This window comes from Tyto alba, unplaced genomic scaffold (genome assembly GCF_018691265.1).
Source record: "Tyto alba isolate M040663 unplaced genomic scaffold, T.alba_DEE_v4.0 Super-Scaffold_14, whole genome shotgun sequence".
Taxonomy (NCBI): domain Eukaryota; kingdom Metazoa; phylum Chordata; class Aves; order Strigiformes; family Tytonidae; genus Tyto; species Tyto alba.
In genome coordinates, this window is record NW_024881276.1 from 25,000,701 (window position 1) to 25,018,211 (window position 17,511).

General features: G+C 44.9%; 1 protein-coding gene across 3 annotated transcripts in view; it reads left to right on the top strand.

The window, feature by feature from the left end:
- The first annotated feature begins 2,314 nt into the window (after positions 1 to 2,314).
- LOC104364286 (cystathionine beta-synthase-like protein) overlaps positions 2,315 to 17,511 on the top strand; it is a 29,755-nt gene continuing 14,558 nt past the window's right edge. For 2 of the 3 annotated variants that reach the window (XM_042788797.1, XM_042788800.1), the window contains exons 1-8: positions 2,315 to 2,454; positions 8,372 to 8,492; positions 9,524 to 9,735; positions 10,327 to 10,433; positions 11,408 to 11,542; positions 14,155 to 14,234; positions 15,561 to 15,695; positions 16,254 to 16,323. In XM_042788797.1, the coding sequence (XP_042644731.1) occupies positions 8,457 to 8,492; positions 9,524 to 9,735; positions 10,327 to 10,433; positions 11,408 to 11,542; positions 14,155 to 14,234; positions 15,561 to 15,695; positions 16,254 to 16,323 (775 nt within the window). In that variant the 5' untranslated portion in view covers positions 2,315 to 2,454; positions 8,372 to 8,456. Of the gene's footprint in view, positions 2,460 to 8,371; positions 8,493 to 9,523; positions 9,736 to 10,326; positions 10,434 to 11,407; positions 11,543 to 14,154; positions 14,235 to 15,560; positions 15,696 to 16,253; positions 16,324 to 17,511 lie in introns of all 3 variants that reach the window. The other variant, XM_042788799.1, reaches the window with a different exon arrangement.

Sequence of the window (17,511 nt, forward strand, 5' to 3'; positions counted from 1 at the left end):
GTGCCTCTTCCCTCAGTCCCTCATGAAAGGCATAAAAGGTACGGTTATCCCTTCTTGGCTACCCTCTGTGGGTATGACTACAGTTTTCTAACACTTGCACCCATTCTGTTCCAAATATTCATGGATTTTTGCTTGGCTGTGCTTTGCAGCTGGGCCTCACGTGTGCTCTGGTGTCTTCACGGTTTTTCTGATACCCATTTCAAGGGTCAGGCATTCTTAGCCTCACCATCTTCACACTGCATTCCTCTTGTGCTATTCTGTAATTTAGCTGTACCAAAGGCAAGCTATAATCTGATTCAACATGCTTTTTCAAGTGACGTTTTTCCAGTGGGGCTAATGGTTACTTGGGCAAACCCCACTTTACATGCATATTTCAGACATAATTAGCTAGGCAAACTGCGATTTAAAGTAAATATTTGTCCTGTTTAACAGCAGTATTTTCTAGTAAATCTTTTTTTTAGGAAAATGAAAATAACAGTGTGGAATTCAAAGTAGGTTTACATCTACATTGATCCAGAAAGGGCGCAGGGAAAGAGCAATGTAATTCATCATCAACATGGATTTTTCTCTGTAATTTGTGTGGACTTTTAGCATACATGATGAAACAGCTGCCCCAGTGTCACTTTTTTATTTAAGGACAATATAAAATACATGGATCTTGATTTGTTTGTAATTCTTCAGTGTTTTTCCTGTGTTTTTTGTTTCATAAATTTAACCCCACATTCTAGTCATGGTCCATTTTCTTACTAGAGAGACCCTCAACTTTGTAACCCTAAGACTGGTCAGTCATTCAGCTTCAGACCAGTCACATGCAGTTGTAAAGTCTCTTCCGTCATTTTACCACTTGATTAAAACATCCTGTTCCTTACTTTTTATTTTTATACAGCATATAATACTCTCCAAATAGCTATAATACATGGTATCTATATGTACAGATGGAGACATACAGTTGTCTCCACTCCTTCAGTTACCTAAAACACATGGACCACTTCAGGGTGAATCATGTTCTAAAATAAAGCTACCTTGAATTGCTTTTCTGTTTATTGGTTAATATTTATAGATACAGATGAAATTGCTGCTTGGCCTTTATACAGCAACAAGCTAAGTTCTCAAGATCTCTGGTAAGCCTTTTTGGTATCTCACACTTTCATGCAAGGATTTCTGTTTTGTTTTGTTTTTTAACTTTCTGCATAATCTGGAGCACCTTGTGGTTGTCAAGAATTACTCTGTGGCAGTTTGCCCTGAGTGTCTTAAATTTGCCTGCACCCCGTGTTATACATCGTGAAGCTCCATTCACAACAGCGCAGATGCAGACACCGTGACACTGAGCAGCTTCCCAGGCAAATACCTCATCATCACCATTCTCAGACACCATCAGAAGTGTAACAATTACATCAGAGCATATTAACTATCCATTGCATTGGTGCTATAAGGACTCGGGGAGATGAAGCCAATTCAGCTAGGACACAGCCCCCGAGGCTTCCTGGCACGCAGCCTGCCTCTGTGCCAGCCAGTGCCCCAGCAGACGAGCACCAAATTGTAGGTGACATGGGAGAGAAAGTGTTTAGTTTTTTTTTTTTTTTTTTCCAGAGTCATGCTTAGGGCTTGCCACCTTTTGGGATAAACCCAATTATGCAGCACAGGCACTGGGGTGGGTCTGCTCCAGCGACACGCTTGCACTTGCGTTCTGTATCACCTTTTCCAGCCTGCATCTCCCAGCCGGAGGATTCACCAGCTCCTCCCGGCCCCGGGCTGGGTATTTCCAGGCTTTGAGCTGGGCCCTCTGCCCCGATGCCGACCTGGGCAAGCCGAAACGGGGACTGCCGTGCAACCACCCGCAGCCCTCTTCAGGGGGTTCAGGTGCCGGGGGAGAGCTGGCTGCAGCCCAAACCATAACACTCCCCTCACAGCAGCCCCGTCTGATGCGCTGGGTACTTTATTTTTTTTTCCCAATTTGACAAGTAGCCAGTAAGACAGGCCGTGCGCGGGGTTTACAAGCAGCCTAGGCGCCTCTCCCTCCCTACGGCCGCTGCTCCCGGGCGCACTGTTAAGTGTCGCTTTCGAAGCCTGGGGCCAGGACACCGGCAGGGCCCTTCCCCGGGGGGCTCCGCGAAGGCCGGTTGGGGAACCCCCGGGCCCTTCACTCCCGGCTTCCCCTCAGGGATCCGGCCCGGCGGCAGGCGGCACCGCCCCCTGCCCGTGCGCCGCCTCCCCCCATTGGCTGTCACTCACTCACCCACGCCCCCGTGGCGGCCAATCGCCGCGCGTCGTCGGCTCTCCCTCCCCACCTCCCCTCGGAGGGCGGGGCCAGGGGACTCGCGGGCTCTTCTTAACCTCTGCGCCGCGGCCGGCCTCCGCTGCGCCGCCTCCTCCTCCTCCTCTTCATCCTCTTCCTCGTCATCACCGCAGCGCTGGTGGGCGGCCGCGTCCCGGGGGAGCGCCCGGCTCGCGTGGGTGAGGTGGCGGCCGTAGCGGCGGGGCGGTTGCATTCCCGTTCCCGCCTTGGTGCCCGTTGCATCATCCGCGGGCGTGGGGTGGGGTGGGGGAGGAGAGCCGGGGGTGGCCGTTAAACGGTCGCTGTGGCGCCCGGGGGCTCGGGAGCGCTGCCTTCGCCGCGGTCCCGGCGGGCGGGGAAGGATGGAGGGCTGCGGGCCGGTGGGAGAACGTGGTTGTGCTTTTCTTTTTTCTTTTTTTTTTTTTTTTTTTTTTTTCTGTGATTGAGAAAGGAGATGGGAGCGGGTAGCCGCGGAGCCCTGGAGCCAGCCCCGGGCCGGCGTTCCTCCCGCGGCGGGGCCGGGAGCGCAGCCCTCGGTGGGGGGTCGGGGTGGGGTGCGCAGGGCAGGCCGGAGGGTGCCCGCGGGGTGCCCCCTCCGAGCAGGGAGCAGCAAGAGGGAGTGGCCTGCACCTTTTACAGGCTTGCAAGATGACACTGTGTCTTTTTTTCTATCTCTGGGTCTGGCACCAGCTCTTCAGCCGCTCTTGGCCTGTCATCCATTGCTCTGCTGAGTACTGTGAGTGTGTCTCGCCTGTGTTTTTTGGCAAGTCTGGCTAAGGCAGCAGACCAAGAGGCTTCTTTTCTTACATTTTATTTCATATATTGCCCTTCCCCTATTGGGAAGGGTCTGAAATTGACTAAAACCTGAGAGACCTACTTCAATGGCAGCACTAGTAATGCTGCTGGCATATTATTGAACCAGTCACTACTTGGAAGACAAGTGATACTTCTCTTCTGCCTGTCTGAGTATCTAGTCTTCTGTGTATCTCTCTAATCCTAAAGTCTTCGACCATGGAGGCTTTGGAGTGCTGGGCTTTGTTCCAGCAAAGTTGCTCAGATTGTTTGCCCTTTCAACGAGTCTTTTTGCTGTTTTGAAGCATGAGAATTCTGTGTTCTGTAAAACTTGTGCTGCAGAAAGGAAGGAAAACTCAGAGTATGGAGATGGGTGAAATCTGAGGATTTTGTGTCAGAGAGGAAAGGTATTTCCTGGGAAACTGAGACCTGCTTAGAACCTGCTGTTTCTTGGCAGGAGAACAGTTGTAGTGAGATCACTACTAGTGAAGCATGGTTTAGGTGCTGGGTTAGGTCCAGTACTTAGAACGTTTGGACGGGTCATCCTTTTTGATAGTAGCTGATGGCTCTTTATTATCACCCTCTGTGTGTGAGTTAACCAGACTGCTTTCCTGAAGGCAGAGCAGTACTTCTAAAAATTGTTGGTAGGCAGGGTCATGGGGGGCCTGTGTCCTGGAGTGTGCCTGCTGGCTCAGGTACGTCACTACTCTGGCACCAGCAGCATAGCTGGCTGCCAGGACGGCTGGGATGGGCTGTCCTGTGGCTGCTGGCAGGTGCCTGCTAGCTGCATGTGAGATCCATAGGAACTAGGCAGTGTACTGTGCTCGTGGTTGCACTGTGGCTGGCCGACAAAAGCTCCACAGGTGTAGCCAGAGTGGGTGGCAGTTGGTCTTTCCCACAAAACATACATCAGCCGAAAAGCTGGCTTCCTGCCCAAGTGGTGGTAGCCAGCAGTTCTCTGCCAGCCTTCATCAGAGGTCCCTGGGCTATCAAAAGATGTGATGCCTTGCATGGAGGCACCATAATGCTGGGGAAGGGGAGCTGTGCTGCTACCTGTTTTATAGACCTGGTCAGAATTGAGAGCCAAGCTCCGACTCCCTCTTTTTGTTATGCCGGGCAACTTAATCTCTGAGCCTCTGTTATCCTGCTTGTGCTGCTTCTCTCCCTGTGCTTGGTGAGCTTGGAAGATAAAGAGCACTGATCATATTGTAGCATTGGTCTATCTTTGCGTGCTGACTAAGGAGAGGGAACTAGAAGCAGGGAAAGAAGTAATGAAAGCTTCTGATTGCAGCAGGTAAAAATGCAGGTAAGGCATTCTCCAGTCTTTTTTCTCATTCTGTTGTGCTCCTTGAAGATGACTGTCTTTGCTCAGAAGACTTATCAGCTGAGTCCAGACCAGAGTTGGAGTCAACACACGTGCTTATCTGCTCTGTAGAATAAAACAGAAATAAGACTTTTGATTCTTGAAGGAACTCCTCTAGATCCACAGTGTTGTTAATTCATACTCCAGTTACTTCAGGTCACTTGTCTCCTGACATGAGAGTGATGGCTGCCTGCTGCTGAGGAAGTAGCAAGGGGACACACATACACAAAACAACAACAAAAACAACAAAAAAAACCCCAATCCAAATGGCAGACTGTCTTCTGAATCACTTATAGCTGTGTTGCTTCCAAACAGCTTCCAAAGGCTGTGTGGGTACTGCTACATCTGGTAACCTGTGAAGATCCTAAGGCTCTCTAAGACCCTGTGATACGCAGAGTGAGCAGAACAACTGGTTTGTAGTGGTTTACTTGTTCACAAAGTACCTGCTTAACATCAAAGTTTCCCATTCTCAGGCTGCAGCATAATGGAATCCTGTATCTCCTCTCTTACTGAGTAGTCAGGCCTTGGGGCATCTCTCTCTGATCCACCTCTTACACCTGCCTTTTAGACAGCTTCACTTCTGCTTCAGACAAGACTCAGGTTAATTAGGTTCTTGCATACATGATACTCTTTAAATATCCACATTAGTGCTGACAGAAACTTTAGCCCCCAACATTATCTGTTTGAGGATTAATTTCACTCACTGGCCTTCAAGCCTGTTCTGTAGGAGTTGAGAAATAGTTTAGGTCTTGGCTTCCCTGTGGAGATGGGTCCAGAGATGTGAGCCCTGCCCATGAGGCTTTCTGGATCTCATACCTCTGTCTATGTCCCAATCCCTTTCGTGACTTAGGTTTAAGTGACTTTGTAAATTGTCTTTTTGATTTTTCTGCCTCGTGCTCTGCAGATATAATGGCAGAAGTTAGTCAGGCTTTTCTAGTTAGACTCTGCCCACACACCCAGCCAGTTATGGGAGTGTTCTCTTTTACAGCAAACCTAAATTCGGGCTGACAAATTTTTCTGAAGATGGGCACCTCATCCTGCATCTCATCTCCCTCAGTATGTTCTAAGTAGCATTCAGTTGCAGTTAGAGAAGCAGAGTTGCCATTCTCTCCTGTCTCTGCAGCCTGCATTCACAGAAAAAAGACGGTCTGTCTAGCAAAGGAATTGGTGTCATCCTCTGTTTTTGGTGATTTCTGTTCCCCAAAGATCTACCCAGTAGAAGGATGCACCAGCTTCCTATGGCCTGATTTGGCCTGTAAGTAGGATCACGGGGGAGATTTGGATGTCCTAGACTGACCACCTCTTCCCCCTGTTTTGCTGAAGTTGCATCATCTAGGGCTGTAAGCACCAGTTGGATGTTCTGGGTGGTGTGTCAGGAAGCTTACCAGTAGCTCTGAAGGAGTTTGAAGATCTGAGCTCTTCCTGTTGGTTCTGAACATGACAAGTCAGTCGTTGGCTCTCGACCTGTTTCTTAGGTGTAACTAAGCCATTGCAGGTGCTTTTGTCTCCTTTGAGTGCTATAGTAAGAATTCCCCTTGGACAACAACCAAGTCTGTCCTAGGAATTTGTCCTTCAAAACCTGAAGATATTAGGTTGACCATATTTGGGACTGATTCTCTACTAGCATGATTAGAATTTGACTTTCTAAATGTATAGAAGCATATCTATTTACTTTAGAATGGCTGGGTGTGGGGTTCTTCAAAATAGTGCCTAATAAAATGATTTGAAGGGATTTATTGAACAGGAGTTTGTGTTCCTTTCAATGAATGATGTTGCTTAAGGTTAGTATTTGATGACGGGATTTTTGTTGGCAATGCTTATGATTAGCTTTTTCCTTCTCTTCCTGTTTTTGTTCAGAGTTGTAGCTCCATTTTTGAAGCTTTGATCAAACATCAGGCTATTGCCATTCTAAACATGTAAGAGCATGTCACAGCTTAGTTGAAGGCAATAAGTATAGGTTTTTCTCAGTTTCTGCTGTTTCTAGTTCATGAGTTGGTGGGTGTTGCTGTTAGTGGATTGTGCGGTGTTTTTGCCTTGCAATAGAGGAAATGAGATAGTATTGTCTTGCCCAGTTCAAAAGCTACTTTTTGGAGGATTCCCTCTGAAGGGGGCCACATTCATCTTTTTCCTGCCACCAATACAAAGAACAAGTACTTATTTTTTTGAAACCTGGAACTTTGACCGCAACAGATACATCTCCTTTTCTCCTCAATTTTTGGACCCTCTTGAAGGACACTGAGACTTGGTGATATAAATGTTTTGCACTCCTGTTTTAGGAGAAACTAGAAGATGAATAAAATCTGCTGTTTCCTGTCTATAACCCACTGCTGCTTTCTTCCTGCATGTTGAAATGGTTTGATCCTTTGGCAGCAAGGTACCCTTATTAGTTGGACTTTGTAAATATTGTCAGTGTTACCTGTGAGCAGAGGTAGTTGGTGTCAATGTTCAGTATTGCATGCCAGCTGTCTGAAGGATCATGTGGATGTGGCTTATAGTTGAAACTTCTTAAGTATTTTTTTTTTTTTTATTAAAAAAAAGTGCTGATATTTTGAACTGTGAACCAGGCATCTTCTAGAAATAGGAATGAAGGCTGGGTTTCACTCTGGAACTGGAAGTAAGCTAATTTCTGGTAACAAAGACTGATTGGTGTTAGATTATATATATTTATGGGATGTTTGCTTTCTTGGACTGGTGTGTCTCAGTGTAGTCCTGGTCAGGGTGTAGTCCATCTTGGCTCTTAGGTATGTATTAACCTAAATGAAATAGAATTGCATCATTTTAGTGGCATGGAAGTCTTTATATCCATAAGGAGAATTGTTTTAAGCCTTACTCTGGAAAGTTGGTGCTTTCAGAGGCTTTTTTTCCTAAAGGAGAGCGATTTAAATGCCTTGGGCATTTTCTTCAAATCATGCAAGAAAGGAATTGGTGGGCACATGGCAGTAGTGGTGGTTAGTGGTGCATGTTAACTTACGAGATCAAATGCTAAAGTTCACAGATCCTGTGATTCAGAATTTTTTCCAGTGTGTCACCAGGACATCAACTCTGCCTGATCTAAGCTGTATCTGTTTTGCATGCGTTTGTCAGAAGGAGAAGAATGAGGCCAGGGACTATTGCCAGGCCTAGCACAATTCAATAATGGAAAGAGCTGAATCTTGCTGCAAAATGGTGATGAGGGTAAAAAAAAAAATGGGGGAAAACCCCTCTACCATGCATTCTAAAACTTCAGCCAGATTTTTGTCTTCAAGCAGGCAGGCTGTATGAACAGCTGGCTGGAGTAGGAGAAATTAACTTATTCCTTCCATATTTACTAATTTCTGAAACAAAAAGCCTGCTAAAGGTTTCCTTGTGGTTGGTGTGTTTGATCTGTGTGTTATATCCAGCATCACTATAGTTGTACATGCAAAACTAATTCAGCTCGGGCAGGATCTTGTGAGACTTTGGTCTGCTTGAGGGTAGAGAGGCATCTGCAAATGTTCCTATAAAAAGCCTTTTCCTAAGTTTTGTACAGGGTCTTCTGGTGATGGCCCCATGAAGCCCTTTCACCCTTGGTGTCTCTAGAAGTATATATCCTGTGAACTGGAGTATTTTCTATTACTTTGTGTGGCTTTCAAGCTCATGGAATTGCAGACAGTCCAACAGAGATGTTTTCTGATTAGTTTACCCCATCTGAGCTGTGAAGGGCAGGGCAGGGGGAAGATTAGGTAACGCTGGAAGAACAGAATCAGGAGACCCTCCATTGGTCTTGTGCAATACCTCTGCTGCATGATTATGTATATATATATTTTTAATCCTGTTTATACAAGTCATCTTCACTTTGTTTTGCAGCTTATTTTTTTTCACTATGGAAGTGGGACGTGTTTTGCCTGTACAAGAGACTTTCCTGATAGTTTTGTTGTTGTGTTTTTTGTTTTTTTTTTTTTCCTAACTTGTATGATCTGTAGCTTTGAAGAGGATTCCAGTCTCGTGACCCACAGTACTCAGTCTGCTGAAGAAAGTCCAGTCTACTGTGCTGTCACCTTCACCAACATGGAGAAGTTGTTATTGGAAAGACCTGTTACTAAGGTACTCATTGCTCTTTGGGGAATACTGTTTGCCTGCCTTTCTGTCACCAGAACTTGGGAAAGCCCTATCTGTTTTCAGAGGGATTTCTAGGTTTTTTTGCTGGAATGCTGTGGAGGTAGGTGCTATTGAAACCAGTGGATTTTCTGGGAGGGTTGTCCTTCGTGACCACAAGTAGCAGTGCAGAGTCTTTTGGCATTGTTTTCTAACTGGTCACCAAATAGTCTTACTCTGCTCCTCTCTGCTGGGAGTGGGAAGGTTTTGTTTCAGACAGCTGGTTTTCTGATGTGGGAGGTATAATTCTCCCATGAGAGTAGTCCTGTTTCTTGATATTTTGGGAGGCTAGTTATACCAAGCACATGCTCAGTGTGTTTAAATTATCTTCATTCAGGGCACTGTATTGAGCTTTTGCACTCATTGTTGCAGTGCAGGATTCTGGTTTTGGTGATAAAGATTTGGCAAATCAAAAATTATGCTGAAATGCTTTCCCATCTTCACAGTACTATGGAAACATAACTGACCATTAAACCAGTCATTATTTACAACCTTTTTCAAATAAGGGAAAAACAAGATTGGGACACTTGAGGATGGGATTTGTCTGAGACATACTATGCTCTCTCCCCTAATGCATGGGTCTTAGGTATAGTGACAGGATCCCTTCTAGTCAGTGACAAAACCTGTTCTTGGCTATTAAAAGCTACTTGTTGCCATTGCCCCTTTTTGGCTTACAGGCAATACTGCTCTCTTGAAAACTACCACCAGGGTAGTTTCTGCTCAGGCTTCCCTCTGAAGGAACTGCGTGATGAAACACTAGACTGGAAATAGATACACTGGTGAAGGGACAGAGACAGGAATAAGGACTCATTAGTAACATGATTTTTAGCTATTGCAAGGCAGGCAATGATGTGAATGGTTTCCCATGGTGTAGAACTTTGATAGTCTCAAAAGATGCTCTGACCTTGTTACAGCAGAACATATGAATCTCTCTTGTTTGTTTGTTTGTTTGTTTGTTTTTTCATATCCCCTCCCCCAAGGATGAAAAGCCTACACTTCCTTCCCAGGAGAAGCCAGATACAAACTCATGCCCTCATGTACCTGTCAAATATTTTCTCCCTGGTGGAATGGACAATGAGAATTGTAAGGCTAGTGAGAAGGAAAGGGAGTGGATCCGCCCTGATACACCCAGCAAATGCACGTGGAAGCTTGGGAAACCCCTCTCGGCCTCCCCTCATCGTCATACCACTCTGTAAGTATTACTTTTGTTGATTTTCAGTACAGCACTAATCCAGGTCCCCTTGGAGCCATGTGGATTTAACAAAAGATGACTGATTTAAATTGATACTGTTTGATGTGTAAATGTGCTGGCGCTTCTTAATTTCAAAGTATAAGCAAAGCTAGGAACCCACATTAAGCATACAAGGGGCCTTGCACTAAAGATGTGAAACTACATGGACTGGAACTAACTTATTTTAAGTAACCTGGCAAGCAGTTCCCTGACTAGATGAAAGATTGCACTGTTAATGCCTTTTGCTTGTAAAATAGCTGACTGAGTACTGCTCAGCTACTTCGTGCCAGGAGGAAGTGCAGAGCACTTCATTCTTGCCTCAGCACTTGACTTGATGTCTGATTAATCCTTGTTTTGGATCAAGGACTTGATGTTTTGTGTATTTGTATCCAGTGGACATTCTTTTAAACCAAAATATCTAAAATAAGTAGCCTGATAAAGGGGAGGGAGAAAGCTGGTTGAAATAAAAAGCATCAGAAATAGTGTTGCTTTTGTGTGACCTGCCTGTGGCCCCTTCTGTGAATACACTGACTTTTCTTGTATGTGTACCAGGCCAGAGCCTCTGAAAATCCTGCCAAGCATCCTGAATAAAGTCGGCAATACGCCCTTGGTGCGAATCAACAAGATTGGGAAGCAATATGGGCTCAAGTGTGAACTCTGTGAGTACTGATGCAGGCAGAAAATCAAAAGAAACATGGTTTCAGAAACATGGGTAGTCCTGGTTAGTAGTGTCATGTAAACTGGGCATAGGAGGAGTGCAGATACCCTGCAGAAAATGGTGAGAAAAATTGTTCTTTTTCTTCAGCAGATTTTCAGGGGTTTAGGATTTGGTCATCTAAAATATCTTTCAAGTTGTACTTCATGAGGACATTTCCTGCATCTTTTCCATTTTTATAGAAAAAGTAAATCTTTTTTCATAGAACATCATTTTTTAACTTTAAAAAAGTTGTATGAAGTTTTTGACTGCTGCTCATGTTCAGAGTATTCATCAGTGTGTGTAAAATGCAGATTTGCAGTTACCACTAAAGATCACTGAAAATTATGAAAGGGATGAAGCTGAGTGAATTTTTTTTTTTGGTTGTTTTTTTTTAAATCCCAGCCACGCTGGAGATATCCAGAGGCTCTGATCAGAGTCCTAAAAGGTGGTGTTTAACACCATTGAAGGGATTAATGCTGGGAGTACTGAAGTGGAAGTGTAGGCTAAACAAGGGAAGAAACTTTCAGTTTGATTAGAAACTCTTTGGCTGGAGAATGTAGCAGGGAAAAGGCAAGGCATGTTGGTAGAGTTCTCTTCCCCCATGCTATTGCGCTGGAAGAACCCTGGGGCTTTTTGTGCTGATAACTGGGTGTAATAAAGAGGAAAAGTGAAAAGAGGGGTCATATTTTGAGGAGACTGGCAGAGTATGGGTTCCTGGTTTCTGTGGCCAGCATCAAGTACCAAACTTAATGTGTTGTTGTGACCCATGACAGTGGAGGTGCTGTGAACTGAATGCCTGTCTCTGGAGTTGTAAAGCAGGGAGTTGAGTTGGGCAGACATGTTAACAGAGTTGCTCTTGCAGATATGTTAGCGATCAGCATCCTGTTTAGCAAATGACTGCTGTTTAAGAACTCTGCTTGGTTTCTTTGTTTCCAGTGGCAAAATGTGAGTTCTTCAATGCTGGAGGCAGTGTGAAGGACCGCATTAGCCTGAGGATGGTAGAGGACGCTGAGAAGGCTGGGATCTTGAAGCCTGGGGACACAATCATAGAGCCAACCTCTGGAAACACAGGTAGGGGATGGAGATACCCTAGAAAAGTGCGTGGGGAAAATGCTGTGGTGTTTTCCTGGAAGAGGCAGACTTGAGATTGAAGTATGGAGGCTGCCTGTGCAAGGAAGAAAAGGGATCTTTTCCTCCCTGCATGGTGTAGGAAACTGTGCCTTTTCCATCTTGCACAAGGAACAATTCTGCATTGTGCTATACTGACCAGAACTGCTGGGAAGGAGGTCTGCTAAATTTGCAGGTGCTCTTTGCTTTAAAAGAAGTGTTAGGCCAGATTCACTGGGGTCTCTAGGTCCTATTCAGGAATTAAAGTCCAACTGAAATTGTCGGAAATCAAGCACCAAAACAGTAGTGTGGATCTGGATCTTCCCCCTTCTGTTTGGGAAGTCCTGTGGTCCTTGTTCCTACACTCTGTCAGGTGAAGTGGACCTGGTTTGAGAAACAGCCTTTTTCATGTGGTGCAGCTGAGATGGGAGATAAGCTTCATCCCTGCAGCACTATCTGCTAACACAACCCTTGCACACCTAGATTTTCAACAGATTCTACTTGGGTCAGCATCTTTTTCTTGGAAGGCTGGAGGAAGGAGGAGTCCCACTAGTCAAAGGCCAGGGCAGAGCATCTGATGATCCAAGCAGTTAACTCTGGGCTCCTGCGTCACAGCTGCTATACTTCTGTTAAGCTGCTCTACTGGTGGGCAGTAAACGTACCTGGAATGTACCCCCTTGAGCTAGTTAAATATAAAATATACTGCCTCTTCTGGGGAGGTTCCTGAGTTGAGCTACTAGTTCTTTCCCTGCCTATGTGCTCCAGAGATGTATCTTGTCCTGTTCTTAAACTCCTTCCTCGGCATCCATCCACCGTTACCTTCTGATAAACACAGGCCAGGCAGATCCTTCTGTTGTTCTTTTAATCCAGTCCAGCCTTTGTTAACAGAGGGAATGGGATGATGAGCCTATCTGTGACCAGTTCCCCTGCCTTCAGCAGAAGACTGGGAATTCATATCTGTTGCTGTTTGCTCAGCAGGTGCTCTGTGGGGGGGAGCAGTGCAACTGAAGCCCTTGTGACTGCTGTACCTCTTGTCTGAACAATGGCATGTAGTGGAAAATATCCATACATTGTATTTCTCCAGTATCTGAGGTCATACTATGACATCCTGCTTTCTGGGTTAGTACCTGATAAATGGTTCTCCTTGCCACAGAATTCAAAAGATAGAAATAAGGCAGAATGCAAGGAGGTATGGGACAATTAGTTCAGAAAGCTGTCTTTTTTCATTTAAAAGCAAAGACCAGGGTAGACAGTAACCTGAAAGAATTGGCTTTTGTTCTAGGCTAATTCTCAGAGCTACTGTGTATGTTAAACATGAGAGCTAACATGTTATATTCTTGTCATCTCTGCATCCCACTTCTTCCTCACACAAAGTCCTGTTTTAATGTTTGCTGCATTTCCAGGTCAGTAGCAGAACGTACACACTGTTAAGACTTCTGGTCTCAAAATGCTTTCTTTGTTACAGATCATAAGGGAGGATGCTGGTTGGCTTCTCTTCAGTCTTTAGTGAGGCCTTTGCGGTCTTATGTATGTTTTTTGGTTTTTGTTTTTTTTTAAATTTTGGCATCCATATTTATCTATAGTATACTGGGAAAAGTTTTGGGGTTTTTCTCTCCTCCCAAATATTTAAACACTACTTAAAGTACTTGAGGTGTGAGTTACGCTTCTTTTACAGGAACAGTTAAAGACTTTTTTTTCTCTCTCTCTAAACCCTACACAATTTGGCACAATGTAGAAACAGAGCCAGCTTTTGAATAAACAAGTATCTGTGCAGGATAAATTGCCTGTGAGGCATTGTCATAGGCATGCGTTGGTATTTTGCCTGGTCCCCAGAACAGCAGGGGAGGTGCCATGCAGCCTGACCTCAGACACATATCAGCTAACTTGATCTGTTTAGCTTATCCAGGAGAGAGGTGATCAGATAACAGGTGTGAGCTTCTCTTCTATGGGGAAGGCACTTCTGAGCTTAGCTCTTCAGGTAGGCAGACAATGACAAGCTGGAAGGCAGAAATCAGGCTGGAGGTACAGATTTTTAAAGTAGAAATGAGGTACCTGTCTTTAACAGTCAGGGTACTTTGGTAGCAAGTTGTGCATTAGAACTGCAACAACACACAGCATCTAATCACATCTTTTTAATTTTGGCACGCTGCAAACTAGGTATTTCATACAGAAATGAGTCAATAGAGGCTCTAATACTCTTCTGACAGTGTCAAAATGATTGCTGTAGTCATCTTCAGCTTAAAGCTCATTCTTTTCCCAAATTACTTCTGTGAAAATGGAGTGGTTGAGACAGGAGGAAGGTGATGTGCGTGTGGTAAAGCTAGCAGTTTGCACATGACAAGTTTCCCCACCCTTGGCTAAACTTTCTGTTGGCTGTGATCCTCAAAGAACTAGCAGCATCTGTAAATCCAGTTCTCCTCAGCAGCCAGAAATGTTCACTTTGCCACCCCTCTAGAGACATTGTATTCAAGGCTCTGGTGAAAATCTGATTAAAGTCAGGTCATGCCAAAGCTAGCATTGTGGGTTTTGTTCTTTGCTCTTCACTGTATGCTCTACATGTCTTTGCTTGCTTCCAGGAATTGGGCTGGCCTTGGCTGCAGCAGTGAAGGGTTACCGCTGTATCATTGTGATGCCAGAGAAAATGAGTATGGAGAAGGTCAGATACGCTTTTATTTTCAAGAATTAAAAAATAAGCATGTTTGCACTTGCAGAGTTCCTGGTGCAGATGACTGCTGTGGCTTTAGCAATGGAGGTTTAATCGCTTGACTTTCAAGTCACTGGCTAAGCAGAACTCTGCTGAGGGCCTATTGCCGGTGTCCAGAGAATTCCAGGCTGGCTAGCCATGGGCAGAAATGTGTTTAAGACCCATCCCCACAGTATTGTCACTTGGAAAACTGTGATAGCTGTTTTAAATACAAATGTCAAAGGAACTTGAGATTTACCTATCACATCGAAGTAACTACCTGCCCCTAGGTTAGTTGTCACTTCCTGAGCAAAGGACAAAGGAAGGCGATGCTGAAGTTTTGAATATTCTTCTGTGCTGCACTGGGCTGAGCAAGGCAATGAGGGAGCCTGCTGAGCTCCTCAGGTTACACTGGCAGGTACTAGCAAGTATCCGAGTTGTCACCACAGCAACAAAGGGGAAGGAAAAGCCACCTGGGTAATGTCCATTTACCTTCACTATAGAAAACACAAAATATCCAGCTCTAGAGCAAGCTTTGTCCTGTGCTCCACTAGGGTGGTGCTGCACCTGCAGCCAAAAGAAAAGAAGAGATCCCCTGAGTTTCACAGTTGAGGCAGCAAATTGCTGTCAGCAAAACTACTTGTCTTGGTTCAAACACTTCCAGCATTGCAACTGGAAGGCAGTGGCACAAATGAGAGCAATGTCCCCTGAAGGCCTATATCCATTACTTGCTCTTACCTGCTCTGGAGGGAGAGGTACCACATGGCCATTGCCATGTGCCATGCAGCACCAAAGGCCTCCCCTCTGAAGACAGGCCTTGCCTTAGCTCAGTGTCATAATCCTTCTTGCCCTCATAGCAAGTGGTGCATAGGGCCCTGGAGGATCTCCTTCGCTGCCTGTATCCAGGGGAGGAGGTAAATTTATATATTTTGCACTTAAACGTAAAATACTGGGCTATAGCACTGTTGGAGTGCAGAGCATACGTGCCTGGCATGAAAGGAGGTGGTGTTTTGCCTGAATGAGGCTTCTTAATGTGTAGTACTAGTGCCTATGAGCCTGAAGGCCTGGAATAGAATCAGAAGTCTGACATTTAGCTCCCAAATAGAGCTTGATTAAGATCAAATGAAATTAAGGATTTGAACTGATGGATCAGTGATGTGAGGTTGGGGTCTAGGAGAACTGCTAAGGTGGCTATTGCAGACCAGGTAAAAGGGAAGATGTTTTCTTTTTCCCTCCATCCCAATGAAGTCTCTGTGCTGGGAGAGTATTTGGGGGTTTTATGACCTTTGTTTGCTACAGGTGGATGTCCTGAGAGCTCTGGGTGCTGAGATTGTGAGGACCCCAACTACTGCCAGATTTGATTCTCCTGAATCTCATGTGGGAGTAGCATGGAGACTGAAAAATGAAATCCCCAATGCACATATACTAGACCAGGTAAGAGCCAAGCTGTCAGAGGTGCAGGTGTAGTGTGGGAGGGGGTATTGCAGCCTTGTTCTTTCGTTCTTGGTTGACCGTTCAACAGCATAGGTGTGTCTCTGGAGGAAAAGATGTTCCAGGTCTGGAGCTGTAGCTGAGCCATCACTGTGCTGTTTCGGCAGCAGGCTTTTATAGTCACAAGAGGGCAGCAACGAGCCTGTGCTTGCAGAAACTGCAAAACACAGGGGTGGCTTTTTCCACTGTATCGGCAGTCCTGTGTAGAGGAATGGGTACAAGGGTCATGTTCCTAAAAGATACTGTCCTGCAGACAGGACTGATCTTGACATTGGAGGGTGCTGGCACCTTAGAACTAACCTTAAATTAGGTCACTTCAGAAGGTTGTATCTCCCCTCAGGCATTCTGCCTAGGTTCAGATAATAGGTAAGGAAACAGTCTGGAAAGAATGTATGTAGCTGTCGTAGGGCTTGTGGAATGTTTGTCATGTTCTTCAAATGCCTCACAATGTGAATTTTGTCTTTCTGGTCTACTTAATGGCTATTCTGTCTTCCAATATAGTACCGTAATGCCAGCAACCCCCTGACGCACTATGACACCACAGCTGAAGAGATCCTGCAGCAGTGTGAAGGTATGTTTGCTCTACTACTAGCCCCCTCTTCAGTGAGTCCCTAATATTCTCTTATTGTTAGGTACTTGGATAATGGGACCTGAGGTGGTTGAGAAATGCATGGATTTTGATACAGCAAATCCAATACATATGCTGTGTGTCATTAGAGTTTCTAGTCATTATTTCAGTAGCTGTAGTTATGAATTTATTTTTTTCCATTAAGGAGGGGTGCTTTGGTTTTTATACTCCTGCTTGTGATCAGGTGGAGAAAGCAGTGATGCTTTAAAATAAAACAGACATAGCTAGAGTAGCATGAAAGAACAGGGTCTTTTTTCTCTGATTGCAAATAGAGAAATAGGTATTTTTACATTCTCAGACCAAATACTCCATTACACTTGATGTTTCTTCAGTTAGGAGTCCTCAGGAGTACAAAATGTTGCAGTTGTCACCAGTAAGACCTATTTACTCTGCAGAGGTCACTTCAATGTTAGCTGTAGGCAGCTGAGTTGGAATACTAGAAGTGATTGAGCTGTGGCAGCAGAGAGCTTTGGCTGGGCTAACTCACCCAGCTGAGGAATTGATTTGAGAGCTACTGGAGGCATTCAGTGTGATGCTACAGCCTACCATGTAGGCATTTGCCATAGATGGTAGAAGGAAATCATATAGGGGGCTGCTGACCTGCTTTATAGGAGTACAGTTTCTGATGGAACCCTCTAATAAGAAAATCAGCTATTAAATTCCTTCTTGTTAAGGTGAAGACCATGCGAAAGGTTCTCTTCCTCCCTCTCAAAAGTAACTCTAGCTGTTCAGAAGTTTTGGCTTGTCTTTGTGGCAAACTTTCTTTAAGTTTCAATTAAAACAAGTGTACTTTAACAAACTGCCATCCCACAAACTGAGAGTCTAGATGAGTTCTAGCTTTAGGCTTCTTGTTTGCATTTACTGTTCCTCATAGGCCAGGCACTGCTTAGATATTACTGAGCTTATATCCCTGCTTGGCAGGATGTTATTCTTTTTGACTGGTAAGCATTTGTTTTTTGTGTGTGAATTGGTGACATTTTAAAATGTATTTTTTTAGTAACAGAGTTGTCATATGGATGCACAACAGAAACTGTAGGGGGTGGCAGAAGAATGAACTCTGAGTGCTCATGACCAAACCAGTAATTTTCACATGAAAATGAGAGAGTAGTTGTGTTAACAGTTCTCTCAATG